This window comes from Meles meles, chromosome 5 (assembly GCF_922984935.1).
Source record: "Meles meles chromosome 5, mMelMel3.1 paternal haplotype, whole genome shotgun sequence".
NCBI classification, from domain to species: Eukaryota; Metazoa; Chordata; class Mammalia; order Carnivora; family Mustelidae; genus Meles; species Meles meles.
In genome coordinates this window covers 108,750,120-108,771,854 of record NC_060070.1, presented here as the reverse complement: position 1 = coordinate 108,771,854, position 21,735 = coordinate 108,750,120, and the positions used below count along the sequence as shown (strand labels likewise).

Below are 21,735 nucleotides of genomic sequence, written 5' to 3'. Positions count from 1 at the left end.
GTGCACATTAAAGACTGCTCGGTGTTTGTGTGTGTGTGTGTGTACACATTGATGGGAGGAGGAATTTTCTCCTATCCCTCTTGATTCTTTCAGCTGGTCTCATAATTAAATTGATGCAAGGCAGATTAACAAGAGAAAAAACAAATTTAATTTCATATATACAAAAATCTCATACATATATATATGTGAGATCCAAGAGGGGACCAGAGCAAGGTATTTATATACCTTTTAGACAAGAAGCAATAAATTTGTGAAGAACTGACAAGACAAAGAAACTTAGGCTTGGGTACTAATTATTGAAGAAACTAAACGGTTTATTTCCTTGGCCCTGAATTTTCTACTTTGGTATGTCTCTCTATCTCCTTGTACAGGGAAGTTACCTTTAACATTGGAGATTTATTTCCTACTTTCAGTGGGACAGAGAAGAAGGTCAGAGTGTCCTACTTGGACCAGCTATTTCTCAGATAACTTTAATTCGAAATAATCAGTATGCCATTCTGGCATATTTTTGGGAAGCCTGCTCTGAGCACTATATATATATATATATATATATATATATATATATATATATATATGTATATATATGTATATATATACATATATATGTGTGTGTGTGTGTGTATACACATATATATTCATTTATATGTGTGTGTATATATGTGTATGTGTATAAAATCATATTATCTATGTATTTTTTAACTTGCATGGTCTCCCTTTTATCTATGTATCTATGTCCCACAATTTTTGGGGAGCATGATTTTTCTTTTGTACTTTTCCCTGTGGCCAGCTGCTAGTTAATAGCAGAAATCAGTCTTGAACCTCTAACAGTGTTGAAAGACCAGGTGAAGAGTTGACAATTAAATTTAATTAAAAACTGATGGTTGGGGGGGCGCCTGGGTGGCTCAGTGGATTAAGCCACTGCCTTTGGCTCAGGTCATGATCTCAGGGTCCTGGGATCGAGTCCCGCATCGGGCTCTCTGCCCTGCAGGGAGCCTGCTTACTCCTCTCTCTCTGCCTGCCTCTCTGCCTACTTGTGATTTCTCTCTCTGTCAAATAAATAAATAAAATCTTTAAAAAAAAAACAAAACTGATGGCTAGGAATAAGATGAGATATGGATAATCACCATTAACACCTCTACTTATCCTATTATTTATCAGTAAAATCTGAGCATCAAAAAGAATTAAAGCTGATAATTGCCAAGACAGCTTGAAGGGGACAATTAGATTATAGGCATTATTGAAGTAATATGATAGGTTGTAAAAAAAAAAGTACATGAAAAAAGAACATTTAGTGAGTAAATATATTTATGATTCTGTTTACATATGAGTGAAGAATTAACTAATTTCTCAAGCTTAGGGCAAATATTTTACTTTTGAAATGTTGCCCCAAATAAACAGCAATATATCTAGAAAATTAAGAGGGGGTTTTCAAGTTTTATTAATTATAATGTAAATTATTAAGAGATCACTTGGTTATGTTGCATAAAGGATAGTACTGGTAATAGCATTTGTGTTTCATTTTCCTGGAAATTAACAAAAAATACACACCAACAATTAGTTTTTAGAACTTGTTAAATCAGTATTTTCCCACATGTATCATGGGCAACCATTATAGTCTAAATCTGATGACTTCTGATGAATATGCAATGTGACATGACTATGTAATTTTTATCCATACTTTGTGCTCTAGAGTCTATTATGATGATGTATACTAGCAGATAAAAGTTACTTCTTTAATTTTAAAGATTTTATTTATTTAATCTAGAGAGAGAAAGAGTGAACGGGGAGAGGGAGAAAGAGAATCTCAAGGAGACTTCACATGAACACAGAGCATGATGTGGGACTTGATCTTCCAACCCTGAGATTGTGACCTGAGATGACACAAAGTGTCAGAAACTTAACCAACTGAGCTCCCCCAAACCCCCAAAGTTACTTATTCAACATAAAAACTTATATGTTTATAGGATTGTTGTTACTAATCTTATATATAGAAAATGTAAGTTGTCAGAATCATAAGAAAAAATAAATACAGGGACACCTTAGATCCATCCTAAATTTGCATAAGAGTCTTTCGGGAGACTGAGGGAGCCCTGGAGCAACAGAAGAATCCTGGGTCACTCCTTATGTTTTCTCATAAATTGGTTGATCGATGGGATGAGAAGTTTAAGTGGTAAAAATATGCTTCCCAGTGCTACACGTTCTCATCTCCTTGTGGAAAGGTATTTTCCTCATTAAATTATGTTTTAAGTAGTGGGTAGATTTCCTATAAAATAGGAATACCGGTAAAACCCCATAAAGCCTACAAAATTCCTAAAATATTAAATAGCAAGAGAAGGAAAAATTACACATCATCTCAAAGATTAAATGTAACTCAATTTCAGAGTAGTTTTATTAATTAAATATTTATTGTAAACTAGCTAAGAGCTCTCTATATATCTATATATGATATACTATAATACTATACTATAATATAATATAATATAACATATATTAGAGAAAGTGAGAGAGAGAGAGAGCAGAGGGAAGGGGCAGGAGAGGGAGAGAGAGAATCTTAAGCAGGCTCTATGCCAAGCCCAAACCAAAAATCAGGAGTGAGACATTTAACCAATCAAGCCACCTGGGTGCCCCTATAAATTATTTTTTTAAAACAATACTCAAAAATGAGATTATAAGCACTTTGGAGCCCATTGGGACACTGTACATTTCCTGATGCTAATTGTTACACTACATTCACTATTCTCTCACATTACAAAGAATGTTAAGAATTCAGTGTAGGGATCTCTTACAAGTGAGTTTTTTTTTTTAATTGCAAAAACTATATTTTAAAATAACTGGATAAGCAGCCTTGTTCACACAGAATAAAATTGGTACTTTGATGAAAGAAGCCAATTTCTGAGCTCTACAAACTTTGATCAAATTACCTTCCCTAAGCTTTAGTTTCTTAGATAAACATATAGGGCTCATAAGAACATTGGCCTTTCATGTTTCCCACACTGAGATGAGAGAATCAAATTAGATGATGCATATAAAGGTGCTATGTGAAGAAGAGAGTATAATATGCATTATCATTATTAGTCAAAGTTACATCTTTAGTTTTATTCACATTTTTTGCTCTTGTGAACAGGTAAAATAGGTAAAAACATGAACTCCTATTATGGGAAGAGAGGGCACTTCTGAATCTCATAGCAGTCCCACTACATACCACCTTGGAATTCTTAGGGTTCTACCCAGATCTGCTTGATGTGGCAATACCCTGTGATTCAGACCTTTCTAAATATATGCCTGAGAAAAAAATGTAGAGCATATACATGTAACAGTTATTTTAAAAATAAGTTTTAGTTGCAAAACCTTTATGTTTCATTGTAAGAAGTTTCTTTCCCTAAATACAGTAGTCCGCTGTTATCTACAGTTAGGCTTTCTGTGGTTTCAGTTATTCATGGTCAACTGTGGTCCAGAAGCAGATAATCCTGCTTCTAACATACTGTCAGAAGGCCAGTAGTAGCCAAACACTGTATCACAGTTCCTCTGTCATTCATTCACCTCACTTCATTCCATCACATAGGCATTTTATCATCTCACATCATCACAAGAAGGATGAGTACAGTACAATGAGATATTTTGAGAAACAGAGAGAGACCACATTCATAAAACTTCTATTATAGTATATTGTTACAATTATTTTATTATTATTATTCTTAATCTCTGGCTGTACCTAATTGATAAAGTTTGTCATTGGTATGTATATATAGAGGAAAAATACTACATACTGGGTTCAGTACTAACTTTTGTTTTAGGCATCCATTGGTGGTCTTGGAAAATATCCCCCACAGATAAGGGGGGACTACCGTAAAGACTAGAGCAAATTTTTTATCTAACAATTCCACATATATTATAATGGAACAATTTTGTTATTGCCATTGTATTGATGAAGAAACTGAGAGGCTCAAGGAGGCTGAAAGAGTTATCTAAGATTCTGTGATTTTAAGTGATAAGGTGCATAGTTCAAGCCAGGAGTCCTAACTACAATCAGGTCTGCTGTAATTACAATTTCAGAAGAGGCACCACCTAATTTAATGAGTAAAGATGGGATAGTAGAGAAGTGAAGTGCCTTCTCTAGGGTAACACAGAGTAAGTGACCAAATTAAAACTAAAATTAAATCTCCTTGCAAGTCACTACTTTTTCTGCTGTAGCATTCTGATTCCACTCAGTACACTAAATGAAATCTTTTGTAGTTATTTTAGGATGTTTTACAATTCACAGTTTTATAGTTTCATTCAGATTTTGGGTGGCAAGTAAACAAAAACACTTTTAAAGATTATAAGTGGAAATTCATGTCATCCAATTTATTTAATGAAGCTAAGTAAAACTTTAATATGAAACTCAGAAAGGGTACCATGAAAAATGAAAATGTAGAGGCATCTGGGTGGCTTAGTGGGTTAAGCCTCTGCCTTTGACTCAGATCATGATCTCAGGGTCCTGGGATCAAGCCCCTCATAGGTCTGCTCAGCTGGGAGCCTGCTTCCCTCTCTCTCTGCCTCTGCCTGCTGCTCTGCCCACTTGTGATCTCTCTCTCTGTAAAATAAACAAATAAAATCCTAAAAAAAAAAAAGCAAGAAAATGTAAAATGTAAATGTAAAAGCAATCTCAGTTGTCAGCATGGATGCAAATTTCCTAAGCATGAAATCTTGCAAATGAAATTCATGTATGTACACATAGAATAAGCAAATGGGATGTATTCTGGGGACTAAAATAAGTTTAATATTAGACTATCAAAGTTACAATATAAGCATGTCAATAAGCGAAAAACTGATAAAAATAATATTAAGTCCCGCTAAAAATTTCAGAAAACTACAGAAAAAAAATTCCTTAATGAGTTAAACGATACCACTTTCAGAAGAGCAAAACATCACATTAAAGGTGAAAGCTTTACAAAAACTTTCCTGAAAATAAGAAAAAGAATCTCATTATTATTATATAAGTTGAGTGTTTTTCTGATAGTCTTGGCACTATAATATGAGCAAAGAATGAAAAATATCACTACTCACATATGATCTAGTATTAAGGGGAGTTCAACAGGGTTGCTCAGTATACAAGTCCATTGCACTTCAATATACCAACATAATTAACTAAATATATAATGTTACAAAAAACTATTTAAAATAGCAACAAATTCCTAAGGTTTCTAGAAGTTAGCCTAAGAAAATATATACATGATCTTTATGAAGAGAAGTTATAAAATTATATTAAAAATGTTTTAGATTCTCTTGTAAAAGGAAAACATATACCATGTCCATGTCTAGGAAGATAAGGTGTCACAAATATATCAATTAGTTACAGTTTTTTTTCTATGAAAACATGGAATTCAAATGAATTACTAATATGGATTTTTTATGTAATTTAATAAGATGTTTGCATGTGTAACTGGTTCCAATATTTATATCAAAAGGCACAAGACAAGTAGTATGCAACACAATCCTGAGAAAGGAGAATATGCAAGATTTTCCCTTTCAAAATCAAGGGATAAAACTATACTAATTAAGTCAGCATGTAATTGGCTTGGGGTTGACAATCTGTCCAATGAAGTAGGATAATGATCCTGGAAACAACCCATGTACAGGAAGGATGATGCATGACAGAACTGGTAATGTCAGATGAGTATAGGAAGGATGGCTACACTGTAAATTATCCTAGAATAATTGGTATTCCACATTAAAAGACAAAAAGAGAAAAGAAAGGTGGGAAAGATTCTAAACAGAGTACATATTAAGCAATTCTGTCATAGGCAGCTGGCAAAAACAAGTATTTTTAAGTAGGAGAGTGTCATGATTTGATTTGTATTCTGAGAGTTACTTCCTGTCCTTATGGGTGGCTGTTAAAAGAATTTTCCCTGATGATAATCTATTTCCATTTGCTGGGGAAAGGAAATATAGTGATTATAGGTGTTGTGTTCCCTTTCAAAAAGATTGTTAATTGCTTTCAGAAAAAATTTATTCAATTATTTGACTAGTTCTCTCTCAGCTTTCTTTGCAGTCATCTATTTTCTTAAAATTTGCCTCTGTAGCTCATATTTATCATACATTTCCTTTGGCTAGACTGAGAGGTGTCTACCAATCTTAAACTGAGTACTCTGGCTTTTGATTTCAGTATTGTTTCATAAACTTTTTTTTGCATTATATGATTAATACCTACTCTATAAATTATTGCATTGACTTATAGTCAGGGACTAATCAATCTGTAAAAATCCATGAAAGAAACAAATATTTCATAATTTATTTGGAAATATGCTTAGTTTCCACAAAAGCATTTTCAAATGGCACAAAACTTTAAGTTGCCAGGAAAAAAGCCGACAGCATTTTAAGAAGTATGAATTTTAAGAAAACCTGGCACATAGTAAACATTATGTAAATATTAATTTTCTTTTTTTGCTTCAGCTTTATTAGTAGATATTAAGCTAATTGAGATGAATTTAAATGGATTGTGTAAAGTTCTATTTTAAGGTGAATTAAACACAATTTGTAGAACATGGAAGTATAAAGTATTAAACATGTATTTTGTAGTGATAAAATCCAAGCTCTTTCTAGAAATTATATAAATGAAGAGAACTAAGTCACAGTTTTGTAGCTAATACATGGTTGCTGGCCTGATTGCTGTTAGAACAAAGAATCAAGATTCAGTGTTTCTTAATAAATGGTCTAGCATATCTTCTTGTATGAATTATATTTATTATATGTAGTCTTATCTCACATTAATGTTTTATTTAGTAGAAAATTTTGCATATTTACACCTGTCACAAATGTTCACTAATATTTTCTAGATATTATTTCCAAGATACATGAAATAAATAAAAAGCCATTTTGCATTTTAGTTGTGAATTATTTAACATTTAGCTAGTAATACATACTCCAGAAAGCAATACTCTCTCTTTGAACTATTATTCATGGATTACACTGATATTAACAATAATTTATTGGAAGTAGGGTCAAATAATACATGTCCTTTATTTAAACTACTGAGTCATTTTGGAGTCCTTGTCAAACTATGTTGTAAATAAGCTTGGTATTCAGTTTTCTCTGTTAAGATTCCAACTTTCACAGTTAATCTTACATGTAGAATGCTAACCATGAAATAGAGTCTGTTTTTTAAAATCTGTTTAGTAGTTTGTGATCTACTAACCAAGAAGCCAAAAAAATAAATAAATGAAATCCTGTACCTTTTAAAATTACACATTTTATTAAAAGGAAAATATACTGCTGGAATAGTGGTTTATAACTTTTCAAAGAATTGAATATTATACACATGAGTTTTATTTTATTTGTTCTAACTTAAATATTTATATATGCCTCAGAGTCTGTATTATTGTTTACATCTAAAATATATTTATTCTAGTAATCTATTTAGAACCTTTCTTTGTAGAGTAGGGGAGACAGGATTATTGACTTCTGATTTTTCACTGAAACTGCTTTAAAATTTCCTTTACCTTCATGCAGTGGGAATGGCTGTAGGTTACTATGCATGGAAAAGCCAAATAATTAGGTGTCAAAAAAATTTTGGCAACTCTCCACCTAACAACAATTAAATTTTAAGTACTTTTTTGTGTGTGTGGCTAGACTCAGCCTTATACTCAATATGTGCTGTTAGAAATGAAGGCAAAAACTTCTCAGGAGAGGCAGATGCAGGAAATTGGAGATGAAAGAGTTCTAGCTTGGAGATGTAAGAGAGTACTTTGAGTCTTTGAATCTGACAGTCAACTATTATTAGCCAGGAAAAAAGGCATGAATCTGGCAAAATACTGGGATTTGATTTTGAAGTATTCTTCCAAGCAGAATACCAATTTTTTTCCTATGAACCCCTCCCTGCAGGTCTCAGTGGAAACTCACCCCATCCTCCCCAATGGAAAACTTGATCAGTGACCAGTTCTAGCCACTTAATTGCTAGGAAAGATTCATTCTACACTTGAGAAAATTCTTTTCTTTCTCTCTTGAAAAATATAGGAAACTGAGTGCTTAGACTCAACTGTGGAAATAAGTCATTTAAAACTCCCACTTCCCACATATTAGAATCAGAAGAAAACAAGTCTGAGATTAAAACTTCCTATGTGAATAGCAGAATGGAGAAAAAGAGGAAATCTAGGTCTCTTATGAAGAACAAGCTGAGCTTCTTAGAGTCCATCTGAAAATCCACCTTATCCTTGAACTTGCTTTTACTTAAGCCACTGAATTTCTTTATTGCTGAAGCTACTTTGAATTGGGCTTTCTGTATATGTATCAGAAGCATACAGACTCATTCATAGTTATAATTATGATATGAGAACATACAATTCAGATAAAGATTCTTCTCTTTGTAAAAATGAAGACTGAAAGGCAGGAACTTATGATTTAATTCTAGATAATGAAAAATGTGTGGCATTATTATTTTACTCTAGCCCATCATTACTGGAAATGGTCTGTACAATTAATCTTTCTTCACAAAACTGTTTGGTGCTTACTATCACCACTCTTTATTGACTAACTCTTTGCTAATAATGTAAAATAAAATCTGTATTCATACATGTGAAGAGGAAGCACTAGAAATATGGTCAAATTACTATAAATCTATGTAAAATATTTCCTGGTATTTTTATCCAAACATGACAATTCAATTTTCCAAACACATTTAAACAAAATCAGTTATAGTTTCTATAAGACATAGTAAGGTTTCACATGCTTAAGAAAATCAGGCACTTGGGACAGAAGGATGAACCAAACATCTATGGCTCTTGACCTCATGTAGCTTACAGATGGATGCGTGTGTGGGTTTTTATATAAAGCACTGGTCACCTGACAAAACCACTTAAGTTTTAGTTATAAAAATTAGTCCGTAAAAAGACAAAACATGACAAAATTAAAAGAGTTTTGAGTTTGCTATTGTCAGTTGGACTGTATCTTTCCAAAGTGCTTAAAAATAAATAGTAGTTTCTTCATTTCACCAGTGTTGGGTCTATTCATGTTGTAATATTAGTTTTTGTCCGAAAATAGTTAATGCTCTTTCATGTTCTGAACTTTATTTTTTAAAAAAGAATTAATTTATTTGGCAGAGACACAGCAAGAGAGGGAACACAAGCAGGGGGAGTGGGAGAATGAGAAGCAGCCTTCCCCGTTAGCAGGGACCTGCTTCCCCCTTTCCACCCCCACTGCTTGTGAGCAGGACCCTGGGGATCATGACTTGAGCTGAAGGCAGATGTCAGTGACTCCGCCTCCCAGGCACCCCCACATTCTGAACTTTAAATCACATTTGTCTCTATTCCCAATTCATTCAAATAAATGGCTGAAACTTTTAAAATTTTTTAACATGTGAAATTTTTTTAAAGCAGTAATCATTTATTAATACAACCAAATAGTTGATACTTTTATAGTAAAATGAAATAAGTAAGATAATTCCCTTGCATTTCTTTTTTTTTTTTTTTTTCCCTTTTTATTTATTTATTTTTTTCAGCGTAACAGTATTCATTCTTTTTGCACAACACCCAGTGCTCCATGCAAAACGTGCCCTCCCCATCACCCACCACCTGTTCCCCCAACCTCCCACCCCTGACCCTTCAAAACCCTCAGGTTGTTTTTCAGAGTCCATAGTCTCTTATGGTTCGCCTCCCCTCCCCAATGTCCATAGCCCGCTCCCCCTCTCCCAATCCCACCTCCCCCCAGCAACCCCCAGTTTGTTTTGTGAGATTAAGAGTCATTTATGGTTTGTCTCCCTCCCAATCCCATCTTGTTTCATTTATTCTTCTCCTATCCCCCTAACCCCCCATGTTGCTTCTCCATGTCCTCATATCAGGGAGATCATATGATAGTTGTCTTTCTCCGATTGACTTATTTCACTAAGCATGATACGCTCTAGTTCCATCCACGTCGTCGCAAATGGCAAGATTTCATTTCTTTTGATGGCTGCATAGTATTCCATTGTGTATATATACCACATCTTCTTGATCCATTCATCTGTTGATGGACATCTAGGTTCTTTCCATAGTCTGGCTATTGTAGACATTGCTGCTATAAACATTCGGGTACACGTGCCCCTTCGGATCACTATGTTTGTATCTTTAGGGTAAATACCCAGTAGTGCAATTGCTGGGTCATAGGGTAGTTCTATTTTCAACATTTTGAGGAACCTCCATGCTGTTTTCCAGAGTGGTTGAACCAGCTTGCATTCCCACCAACAGTGGAGGAGGGTTCCCCTTTCTCCACATCCTCTCCAGCATCTGTCATTTCCTGACTTGTTAATTTTAGCCATTCTGACTGGTGTGAGGTGATATCTCATTGTGGTTTTGATTTGTATTTCCCTGATGCCGAGTGACGTGGAGCACTTTTTCATGTGTCTGTTGGCCATCTGGATGTCTTCTTTGCAGAAATGTCTGTTCATGTCCTCTGCCCATTTCTTGATTGTTTAGGTTGTAAATGTGACCTGAATGCTGTGTCCTTTTCTAATATCAAATAGAAATGAAAAAGACTAAAATATTTATACATTTAAGTCTTTTTTAAAAATTTTTTATTTATTTCTTATTTTTTTCTATAAACATATAATGTATATTTATCCCCAGGGGTACAGGTCTGTGAATCGCCAGGTTTACACACTTCACAGCACTCACGATAGCACATACCCTCCCCAATGTCCATAACCCCCTTCCCCCTCTCCCAACCCCACCTCCCCCCAGCAACCCCCAGTTTGTTTTGTGAGATTAAAAGTCACTTATGGTTTGTCTCCCTCCCAATCCCATCTTGTTTCATTTATTCTTCTCCTATCCCCCTAACCCCCCATGTTGCATCTCCACGTCCTCATATCAGGGAGATCATATGATAGTTGACTTTCTCCGATTGACTTATTTCACTAAGCATGATACCCTCTAGTTCCATCCACGTTGTCGCAAATGGCAAGATTTCATTTCTTTTGATGGCTGCATAGTATTCCACATGTGAAATTTTATTGTACTGTGCATTCAACATCATCCTTAAACTCTACAAGGAACAAATATCTGCTTGTTTCACATAACAACTAAAGCAGTTAAGATATCAAAATTGAATGTACTTTGTTAATATTTTCAATCTTTGAGCCACCTTCACTAGTGAATTTTTTTATTAAAAAAAAACCCCATATGCTTTATATCTGCAAAGCACACATGTTTTCTGGAAGTATTTTGAAATTTCTTCATTCTATCTAAAAGAGGAAATTCTTTAGAGTTAGCTGATTATTTCCTTAGAGTGTTTTACAAGTTTGAAGACTTAACACACTATTTCTAAAGCTTTATTGAAAATTTAAAATAAAAAAATACTCCACATAGAACATAAATTCTATAAAAGATTTAAAGTATACATAGATTTTAAAAAGAGTATTATGGTAGACAGCAAACTAAAACTCACAGTTTCATGAGTAATCTTTTATATTAATTGTAGAAAAATAATTTGGAAGTTTTTTTTTTTTTAAAGATATTATTTATTTATTTGACAGACAGAGATCTCAAGTAGATGGAGAGGCAGGCAGAGAGAGAGAGAGGAGGAAGCAGACTCCCCACTGAGCAGAGATCCCGACGCGGGGCTTGATCCCAGGACCCTAAGATCATGACCTGAGCAGAAGGCAGAGGTTTAACCCATTGAGCCATCCAGGCGCCCCAAATAATTTGGAAGTTTTAAAGGGAGTTTATGTGTCTGTGTATCACAGGAGGAGGAGCAGAAGGGAGGAAGTGATAGGAGAAAACACATACCCATTTTTACAGAAATATAATTAAACAATCAGTCAAGTTTTTATCAGACGAAAGTAACTTTTAACAATATAAAGTAACATTCAGGAAATAAGCTTACTAGGTTTCATTAATCATATATTTATAAATTTAAGAATGTAAATTGTCATAGTATTTAATCAGAGTGTCTATATTTCACTCAAAATATTGAGGCTAGTTAAAATATGGTCATTCAGAAACATTGAGAAAAGGAAAGAGAACAAGGGAGTCATGATTTTTAAGGAAGCGTGGATAAAACAGTATTGCTACAAAAAGATGACAGTTTCTTTACTTCTTAATAATCTATCAGCCCTTAAAAGCCACCCAATTAAATTAACAATAATGACCAAAATCATTATATATACAGTGAATAAGGACATCTTTGGAAAATGTTCCTATTTCAGTTGACCTGTAACATAAAGTATAATTGCACTGTTGAAGATTAATCATCTAGACATCCCTGCCTTCCAGTAAGATTTGATCTTGAAGCCCTCAGTACACAGAAGTGATGGCATACCACTGTGACTGTGGCAAAAGAAACAAGTGCCTAGACTTCTAAGAGTCAGAGTCAAGTATGAGCCACTTCAGAAGATACTATGCTAATGTTAATAGGAAACCCAACTTTTGAATATTCAATTCCAACCTAAATTGTATTTTCTTTCTGACTCCACAGGTTTCAGATGTGCTTGTTATTATGGAGATTCCTATCTAGAATTTCAGAATGTGTTGTTAAATCCACAGAACAACATTTCACTAGAATTTCAGACCTTCAACTCCTATGGACTCCTGCTCTATCTCAAACAAGACTTGGATTCAGTAGATGAGTTTTTTATTCAGTTATGTATTGAAAATGGTACTTTAAAGGTAAGTCATTACATTTATTTCATTTAAAGGAATTTTAGAAAGTTCTGATTCTTCACTTTAGTGGTTATTATCAAAATAAAATTTTATATTAAAGTATCTTTTACAGGGGCACCTGGGTGGCTCAGTGGGTTAAATTATCTTTTACAATCACCAGTAGGCTGTATGTTCTGTTTTTGTAATTTTGTGTTCAGTATTTGTATATCAAAATAGTATATACTTTGAATAGCTTTCAATCTCTTCTCTATATTTTTATATTTTTTTAGATATTTTATATTTTTTTCTGCTTTGATGTTTCCCAATATCACAGTGACAGTAACTGCTACTGTTTTTTATAGCCTTAATGGAAGTTGCGAGCCCCAAATTTTTTCAGAGGATCCATAAGGGAAGATTACTTTAATAAAAATTATGTTATTTGCCTTTTTCAGTCACTCTCATAAGTGTACAGTGAGTTTTCCAGAGGCTCCATGGCATATGAACATGTCATCTTTCTGATCACTAATGTAATGTGTACTTACACATTTTTGTATTTTAAAAATGTGTGCTTTAATTTTTAATATTATAAATATTGATACTGCCCAGTAAACAAAAACTCTTTGGGTCCTCAATAATTTTTAAGAGTGCAAAGAGGTTCTGAGATCAAAAAGTTTGAGATCATGGATTTAACACTTAGTAGTTTTTATAACAACTTTTTATAAAAGTCCAAGATCATACAGCTACCAAACACTGAATTATAAAGCTGACTTAGTTGAAAGTGTACTCTTCTTTTAACACCATTCTGCCTTAACAAATCAACTCATATTTCTATGGTACTTGCCCAGATATAGTAAGTCATCAAACTCATCACTGCAGTGAGGTAATTAACTCAACACAGCCTAATATATGAAACATTATACTATGTTATCAATCATTTCTTTCATGATGTGATATAATATGTGAATTTTCATGGAAGGGTGAGTTATACCTTATAATTTAAACAAGCCATATTCCAGTTTGATTTTCTTTAAATGTTCATCTTTAAGTGTTACAACACACATACCTTATCTAGTACAAATTCTGAAGTCATTAATAAATACCAGCTGGATGTAACAGTTGGTAGTATTTTTATTCATTCAGTATGTGTTTACTCATTTATTGACCATTTATCTATTACCAGTCATTTTACCAAGTTCTAAGGATTTGGTGGTAAATAAAATACTCTTTGTTTTCTTCCCATTTGTTTCCCATTGATTACAGATAATATTAAGACAGGAGTAAGAAAATAGAATTATGTAATAAATAGAATACATTAGTGAATCATCAAACATCAGTCTTACCCTTAAAGTTTGCTGATTCCTGCTCTATAGCATTTTCCTCAACTAAGACCAAAATTTTCCATTAAATATGGAGACCAAATGTAAAAAAGTTAGAAAACACGTAATATTGAGCATTGGCCACATTTAAAATGTTTCTCCTCAGTACATTTTTCTGCTGCAGATTCAACTCCCATTAACTGAGTGTCTATCTCAGCTAGCTCCTCTCACCACTGTGAACATCTCCAGAGACATTATGAGGAATTACCAGAGACTTGCAGGATTGTGGATGAAAATGTTTTATGAAACAATGAATCACGGGAGACTTCCTTCACTTTCAAATGGATAAAAATAAATTCACAATAGGTCGTATCAAGACAGTGAGGAATTAAAAAACCATTATGTGTAGAAAGATGTGTAGAATTTCTTTCCTTTAGGGCTTATGACAAAGGATATATATTGATATGTCTATATAATAATTACTATCGTTTATTGACTTGAAATTATGTGTCAGTCTCCATCTTAAGAAAATGTATTAAGGTTATGGGCTCTGGTTCTAGACTTAGAGTTTGGAGCCCAACTTTGCCACTTAGGAGCTTTGAGACTTTGCATGTCACTTAAGCACTTTGTACTTAAATTTACTCACTTGTAAGATGAGGGTAATAAAGATTGTTGTGAGGTTTAAATTAGTAAATGAATAAATGTTGTGAAGTAAATGTAATATAATGAGTAAATAAAGTAAATGCATATAAACACATAGAAAGATGCCTGGGATATAGTAATCAAAAGTGAAGTTATTTTCTTTCTGCATCTTACAAAAATCTTGCTTTTCACAGAGTTTGGTATTATACATCCTCTTGCAACTTTTAAGAATAGTAGATAAGGAATTTTTCCTTTGTTGTGTAAATCCAAAATTGATGTTCTTTCCACTCACATCAGTGCTTTCTTGGAAAGATTTAAAGGAAATTTCAGTGTTATTCTGTCTTCATGATTTTAAGATTTTCCTTGTTCCACTATGATTTGTGAGACGATGTTCCAATTTATTCACCTATTTTAAAAGTATAATCATATGGGGAATGCGTTTACATTACAATTTTCACAAAAAGACGTATTTATGGTTGAACTTTTACTGTGATCATAATTTAAGACCTATTCTAGAAACACAGAATTTTTAGTCAATTTTTTAAGGAAATAAAAGTTTTAAGGTTTAAAAATATGAAAATATGAGGTTTAGGGTTTAAAAATATGAAGCTTAATTTTTATTTTAATTAAAAAATTTTTTTGAAATAATTTTTAAAACCATTTTATTGGCTCTTTCTAAGAACAAGGAAGTAAGTACATAGATAACCAAACACCAGTTTCCAAACTTATAGCTGTATCGCAAATCACTACCTCCCTGGAGAGGGAGAATAACTTCATCTCATTTTCCGCTTCATAGATTTTTGTTTGGTTGGTTTTTATTTTGTTTTGTAGGAAGCAATCAGTTGTTACTTATCAGGTGTTTTGAAAAATCCATGCTGCAGAGTAATCACTCAATAAATAGTACTTTGTGTATATATTGAATATCATATGTATAATATATATATCAATATATCATAAATATATATCATAAAAGAGCCATTTATAATAAAAGAAAAATTCAAGTGAGAATAATAGAATTGTTCATTAAATATTTTATATTTTTTTGTATTTTTTACTGCCCTGAAGATAATAGGGAATTAATAAGACTTCGTAGTACCTGAACAAGCATTTTCTGATGTAGATGAATAAAGTAAGGAGACTAACCTCCTTACACACATGCACACATACACACACAAACGCACTGTTGGTCAGTACATTATCATTTAAGTTTAAATATTTATCTTCACCAACAATGTAGAACCCCAAATATTATATATAAGAAGTAGCTAAATCATTATTTGTACTGTTAAAAATATTAAATGTTGCCTCTGATCACATTAGTTGTATACTAGGAACAGAGTAGGAATTAATAAACACTGACTTTTACCTAGTTACGCAGGGCTTGAGAAGAATGTGTAGCCAAATGGTATGCAACTAATTTCTCTGCAAAGTTCATGCAAGTCACCTTGTTTTTGAAAAAACACAGTAGATAATTCTGTAAAGGAAAGGAATCTTTTTCAATTGCCAGGTATTGTAGAATTAGAATATATAACATAATATTTATCTTTAGACTACATGTGGAAAGTTTTAGATCCTTAATACCCATTACTGGTCTAACCCATCCCCCACCCCTCCTGAAACCCTCAGTTTGTCTCCCTTAGTCCATAGTCGCTCATGGTTCGTCTCCTCCTCTGATTCTCCCCCTTCAGATTTTCCTTCCTTCTCTTAATGTCCTCCATGCTATTCCTTATGTTCCACATATTAGTGAAACCATGTTGATAATTGTCTTTCTCTGCTTGGCTTATTTCAGTTAGAATTATCCCCTCCAGTTCCATTCTTGCTGGTGCAAATGGTGGGTATTCATCCTTTCTGATGGTGGAGTAATATTCCATTGTATATATGAACCACATCTTCTTTATCTATCCATCTGTTAAAAAGCATCTCAGCTCCTTTCATAGTTTGGCTGTTGTGGACATTGCTGCTATGAACATTGGGGTGCGCGTGGCCTCTTTTCACTACATCTGTATCTTTGGGGTAAATACCCAGTAGTGCAATTACTGGGTCATAGGGTAGCTCTATTTTTAACTTTTCAAGAAACCTCCACACTGTTTTCCAAAGTGGCTGCACCAACTTGCGTTCCCACCAACAGTGGGCGTGGAACTGGGCGTGGAATCCCCTTAAGATTCTCTCTCCCTCTCTGTTGGCCCCTGTCCCCCTACTCTACCTATAAAAAAAGAAAAAAATATATACACGCACATACAAATATGGCACAGATATATGGCTAGATGCACAGGAGTTAGGAAACACTCTGCAACTGTGTTTCTTTAACATATATGCAGGTTACCGATTTCCTGTACAAATGTAAGTCCCTTACTTGGAAGAATAGCTGTCATATAACTAGTATACATGTAAGCACGTGCTGTTAAGTGGGTGGAATTTTCTGTGGAATTCCCAGGGAGTCCTGATCAAATGTATCTGTTATAGACATGATCTGCCTCCTTTTAAGCCTTAACTCAGTTGGCTCAATTAGTAGTAATCTGACAAAAACTCCCCTCCCCCCAAGTCTCAGGAATCTTTGAATGGTTAACGTCCATAATCTTTAAGGTTCCCTTCCCTGGAGCCTTCACATCACCTTCTAGATTAATATCACTTTCTAGATTATATTCACTGGTCTTCACGTTGCTCAATTTGGTAATATATAAGGAAACTTGCCAATAATACTTCCTGCTAGTAGAAAAAGCGGTCTTTCTTAAACATGTTCCTTAGAATAATGGTGAAGAAACTAGAAGAGAGAGAGTGAGTGAGTGTGTGTGTGTGTGTGTGTGTGTTGTGTGCATGCACAGATGAATGCACTTGTATGATGCTTGTTTGTGTATATAATACACATTTATATATTTTAATTCTAGCCTTTATTCTATTCCTTGCACTGTCACTTCTCTAAGTTTCAGACTCCTTGTCTCCAAAGCACAATAAAAATTATTAGAAAATTCTAAGTCCAATACAAGTAATAGGTGTTAATTTCATAGTGACAAACTGAAGAAAACCTTTTTTTTTTTTTCTCTCTTATAGTACTACTTTTTCTGTGCTGGTGAAGCAAAATTGAGAAGCATTAACATTGCTATTAAAGTAGATGATGGACAGAAGTATACACTGCTCATCAGGTAATACATGCCTATATATTTTTTTACACTTAATATCATAAGTAACAAAGACTGTTCCTCTGGACATTGTTTTTGCCTTTTTTAAAGTCGAGGTTATTGTGATTAGTATTCACATGTGCTTGGATCCAAATTAATGTTTAGCAAGCCATTCTGTCTTTTTTCTATGTACTAAAATAGTACTGAGGGAAGAATGTTATATGGGTTATATTATCAATGAAGTTATATAAGCAGCTTTACAAAGAAGCCATGAAAGCTTCATATTATTTTCAAATTAGAGAAATCAGAAAAAAACAAAGTGGTATTTCTTTTATTTTTTTTTAAAGATTTTATTTATTTGACAGACAGAGATCACAAGCAGGCAGAGAAGCAGGCAGAGAGAGGAGGAAGCAGGCTCCCCGCTGAGCATAGAGCCTGATGCTGGGCTCAATCCCAGGACTCTGAGATCATGACCTGAGCCAAAGACAGAGGCTTTAACCCACTGGGCCATCCAAACACCCCAGTATTTCTTTTAATAAGCAAAGTTAAACGTGTTCACTGTGGAAAATTTGGAACATTCAGGAAAATATAAAGAAGAAAATTAAAAGGATTCATTATACCACAGTCAAGATAGAAAAATGAACATATATATTATTACATTCCCAAAAGCTGTGATTGAAGGTGATTCTATCCCCAGACTTTCACCAATATTAGGTATCATTTTACCAATCTGGATGAGTGAAAATGACATTCTCCCCTAATTTTCCTTCTTTGATTTATGGTAAGGCTTAATTTTTAATACAGAATTAATGCCTTTATATTATGCATTTGCCTCCCTACACTATTTTTTTAATTAAATGGTGCTTTAAAACACATACCACAGTCCTAATCCAGTATGTAGACTAAAATAAGTTATTTGGTTGTGACAATAGACTATTATTTAGTGATAATAATTATCTGTTTAAAACCAGTAAAGAGGAAAGCAGAGGCCCAACGCAGAGACTGGGAAAGAAGTTACTTGAGAGGTTTTTTTTTTTTTAAGATTTTATTTATTCATTTGACAGAGAGATCACAAGTAGGGAGAGAGGCAGGCAGAGAGAGAGGAGGAAGCAGGCTCCCTGCCAAGCAGAGAGCCCGACGTGGGGCTCAATCCCAGGACCCTGGGATCATGACCCGCGTGAAAGACAGAGGCTTTAACCCACTGAGCCACCTAGGCGCCCCTACTTGAGAGGTTTTAAGGCTATTCTGCCCTCCTTCAGTCAATTTCCCGATTCTGTTTTCTTGAATAATTACATATTTTTATGGAAAACTGACCTGAAAACAGTCTAGTATAAACTAAATTGAGGAAAGGCTGCATCACACATATCTCCATTACTCAAAATGCACAGCAGCTTTTTAAGATCTCTAAGATGCTATTTGAAAGAATGTTATTTTCTTTGCTTAACTCAAAATATGAGCACAGAATCCTTTAATATTTTTCTTTGGCATTTTAACCTCCTGAGTAACATTGGGACAGTGCAGTTTGGGCAATGCCATCTTAGCCAAGGTAACAATTTTCCTGGGCAGACACTACCATCATCTGCAGGGGGAGCAGGTATATGAGTATAAGGGCAACAGTAAAAATAAATTATGAACAATATATTTTGCCCCATCAAAGAAAGACAGATAAGAAGTGACATAAGAAACAGAAGCATACACCAAAAGAAGCTTTCCTGGCCTGCGATATGTTGAAAAAGTGATAAAATCATTGAGAACATGGTAATCATACTTAAGGTTTATTAAATAACAATTATGTGTCAGGTAGTAATTTTATTACCTATATGAATTTATTTATTGTTAAGAACAATTCTGAATATTTCTACATCTCCCAGATGTAAAACTGAGATATAGATTAAAATACAGAAAAGGACATAGTTAAAAAAAATGGGATAATTCTATGGTTGCTCTTATACCAAACCTATGAATAAGTTTTGAGGCATAGACCCTATGACCCATGCTATAGAAACATAATATAATCTGATCTCTTAACCCTAAAAGAACTCCTGTATATTTAAGATAAGATTAAGATAGGAATTATAAATGACCTGCCCAATAAAAGACTATCAGCAGTGAGAACAATATTAATTAGCACACATTAAGCAACTACCCTGTGCCAGATGCTTTATAAACAGGTAACTGTATGTAGTTATATTAAGACTCATAAAGCCCATTATATTTATTTGGTCAAGCTGCCATAACAAGTACCATATAGATGGGGTTGCTTAAACAACAGAAATTTATTTTCTCACAATTCTGTAACCTGGAAGTGTGAGGTCAATGTATCTGCAGGAGTGATTCTTTAGAGACCTCTCTCCTTCACATGTAGATAGTTGTCTTCTCCCTGTGTCTTTACGTCATATTCTTTGGTGTGAATCTGTGCCCTAATTTCTTCTTCTTTTATCAGTCATGTTGGATTATAACCCAACCTAATGATCTCATTTTAACTTATTACCTCTTTAGAGACCTGTCTTCAAATATAGTCACATTCTTAAGCTGTGGGGGTTAGGACGTCAATATATGAAGTTGCAGGGACATAATTCAGTCCATAATGTTCATTTTGCACATTTGAAAGCTAAGGTTCAAGAAGGTAGACATCTCCTGGGGCACCTGGGTGGCTCAGGAGGTTAAAGCCTCTGCCTTTGGCTCAGGTCATGATCCCAGGGTCCTGGGATTGAGCCCCACATCTGGCTCTCTGCTCACCAGGGAGCCTGCTTTCCTTCCTCTCTCTCTGCCTGCCTCTGCCTACTTGTGATATCTGTCTGTCAAATAAATAAAATCTTTAAAAAAAAAAAAGGTAGACATCTTCCTCAAGATCACATTGTTAGTCAGTAGGAAATGTTAAAAAAAAATTCAGCCGAGTAAATCTGAAGATCTGATTGGCCTTATTAAATAATTCTTGAATAGGGGAGCATCCCATCTAGCAAGTAGAAGGATTTTCTGCTGAGCTAAACAAAAGAAGGGGTTTCAAGGCAGAGCAAGGGCATTAAAAAAGGGAATTTATTAACAAGGAATACATTGTTTAGGCAACGTTACCCTCCAAAGGAAAATAGAAAAGGTCTATCAGTAAATTTCCTAGAATTGAGCAGGAAATTCCACGTTGACTGGTCAAATGTTACACTCCTAGGGGGTTAAAACTGCAGTTAGGTTAAGTATTAACTCTTGATCTGTTGACTTGACCTAAATGACCCCATTTGGAGCCTGTGGTTCTCTTTTTAACAGAAAACAAGATTAGAACCACAATCTGCCTCCTGACGTGGTCATTTTTTTCTGTTATAATATGTCCAGTCTGTGTTTTAATAATGACAACATACTACATAAAATCTTCTTTAAAGAAAACATTAAATGTAAAAAACATTTAAATATTCCAAGAATACCTATTTTTCACTAACCTCAATATTCCAAGAATACCTATTTTTCACTAACCTCATCACGGGTTACTTTAAGGATCTTTAACAACTAAAAAATCACTTTCTCTTATGTATTCTTTTTTTTTTTTTTCAATTTGCATACAGTTTGTGGCTTTTAATTTTTACCAAAAAGTAGTTGATTGTCTGTATCTGGTCTAAATTCTCTAAATTCAGAAATATTTCTTTACAAGTTTTTGACTTATTTGAAGTATTGGGAAATAATATGAATATGCTTTCATGTGTGATTATTATCTATAAAGAACAAGAATGGTGGGGTGCCTGGGTGGCTCAGTCATTAAGCGTCTGCCTTCGGTTCAGGTCGTGATCCCATGGTCCTGGGATCCAGCCCCACGTAGGGCTCCCTGCTCTGCAGGGAGCCAGCTTCTCCCTCTTCCACCACCCTCCTTGCTTATGTTCCCTTTCTCATTGTCTCTCTCTGTCAAGTAAATAAAATCTTGGGGAAAAAAAAAAAAGAACAGTGGGGCGCCATTAATTTTATTTTTTTATACTTTTAAAATATACCACTAGAGGTAAAAAGGAAAAACATAACTTTAACTTTAAATTTAACTCAATTCAAGAATGCTGTCACCATAATTTCTTTGACCGTTAACATACTCCTTAAAATAAAGAT

The 21,735-nt window shown here is 34.1% G+C and overlaps 1 protein-coding gene across 1 annotated transcript in view; it reads left to right on the top strand.

Moving 5' to 3' along the window:
* Positions 1-21,735, top strand: part of EYS (eyes shut homolog) — a 1,714,887-nt gene that overhangs the window by 1,029,783 nt on the left and 663,369 nt on the right. The window contains 2 exon segments of the mRNA XM_046006082.1: positions 12,421-12,611; positions 17,591-17,682. Of these exon segments, the coding sequence (XP_045862038.1) occupies positions 12,421-12,611; positions 17,591-17,682 (283 nt within the window).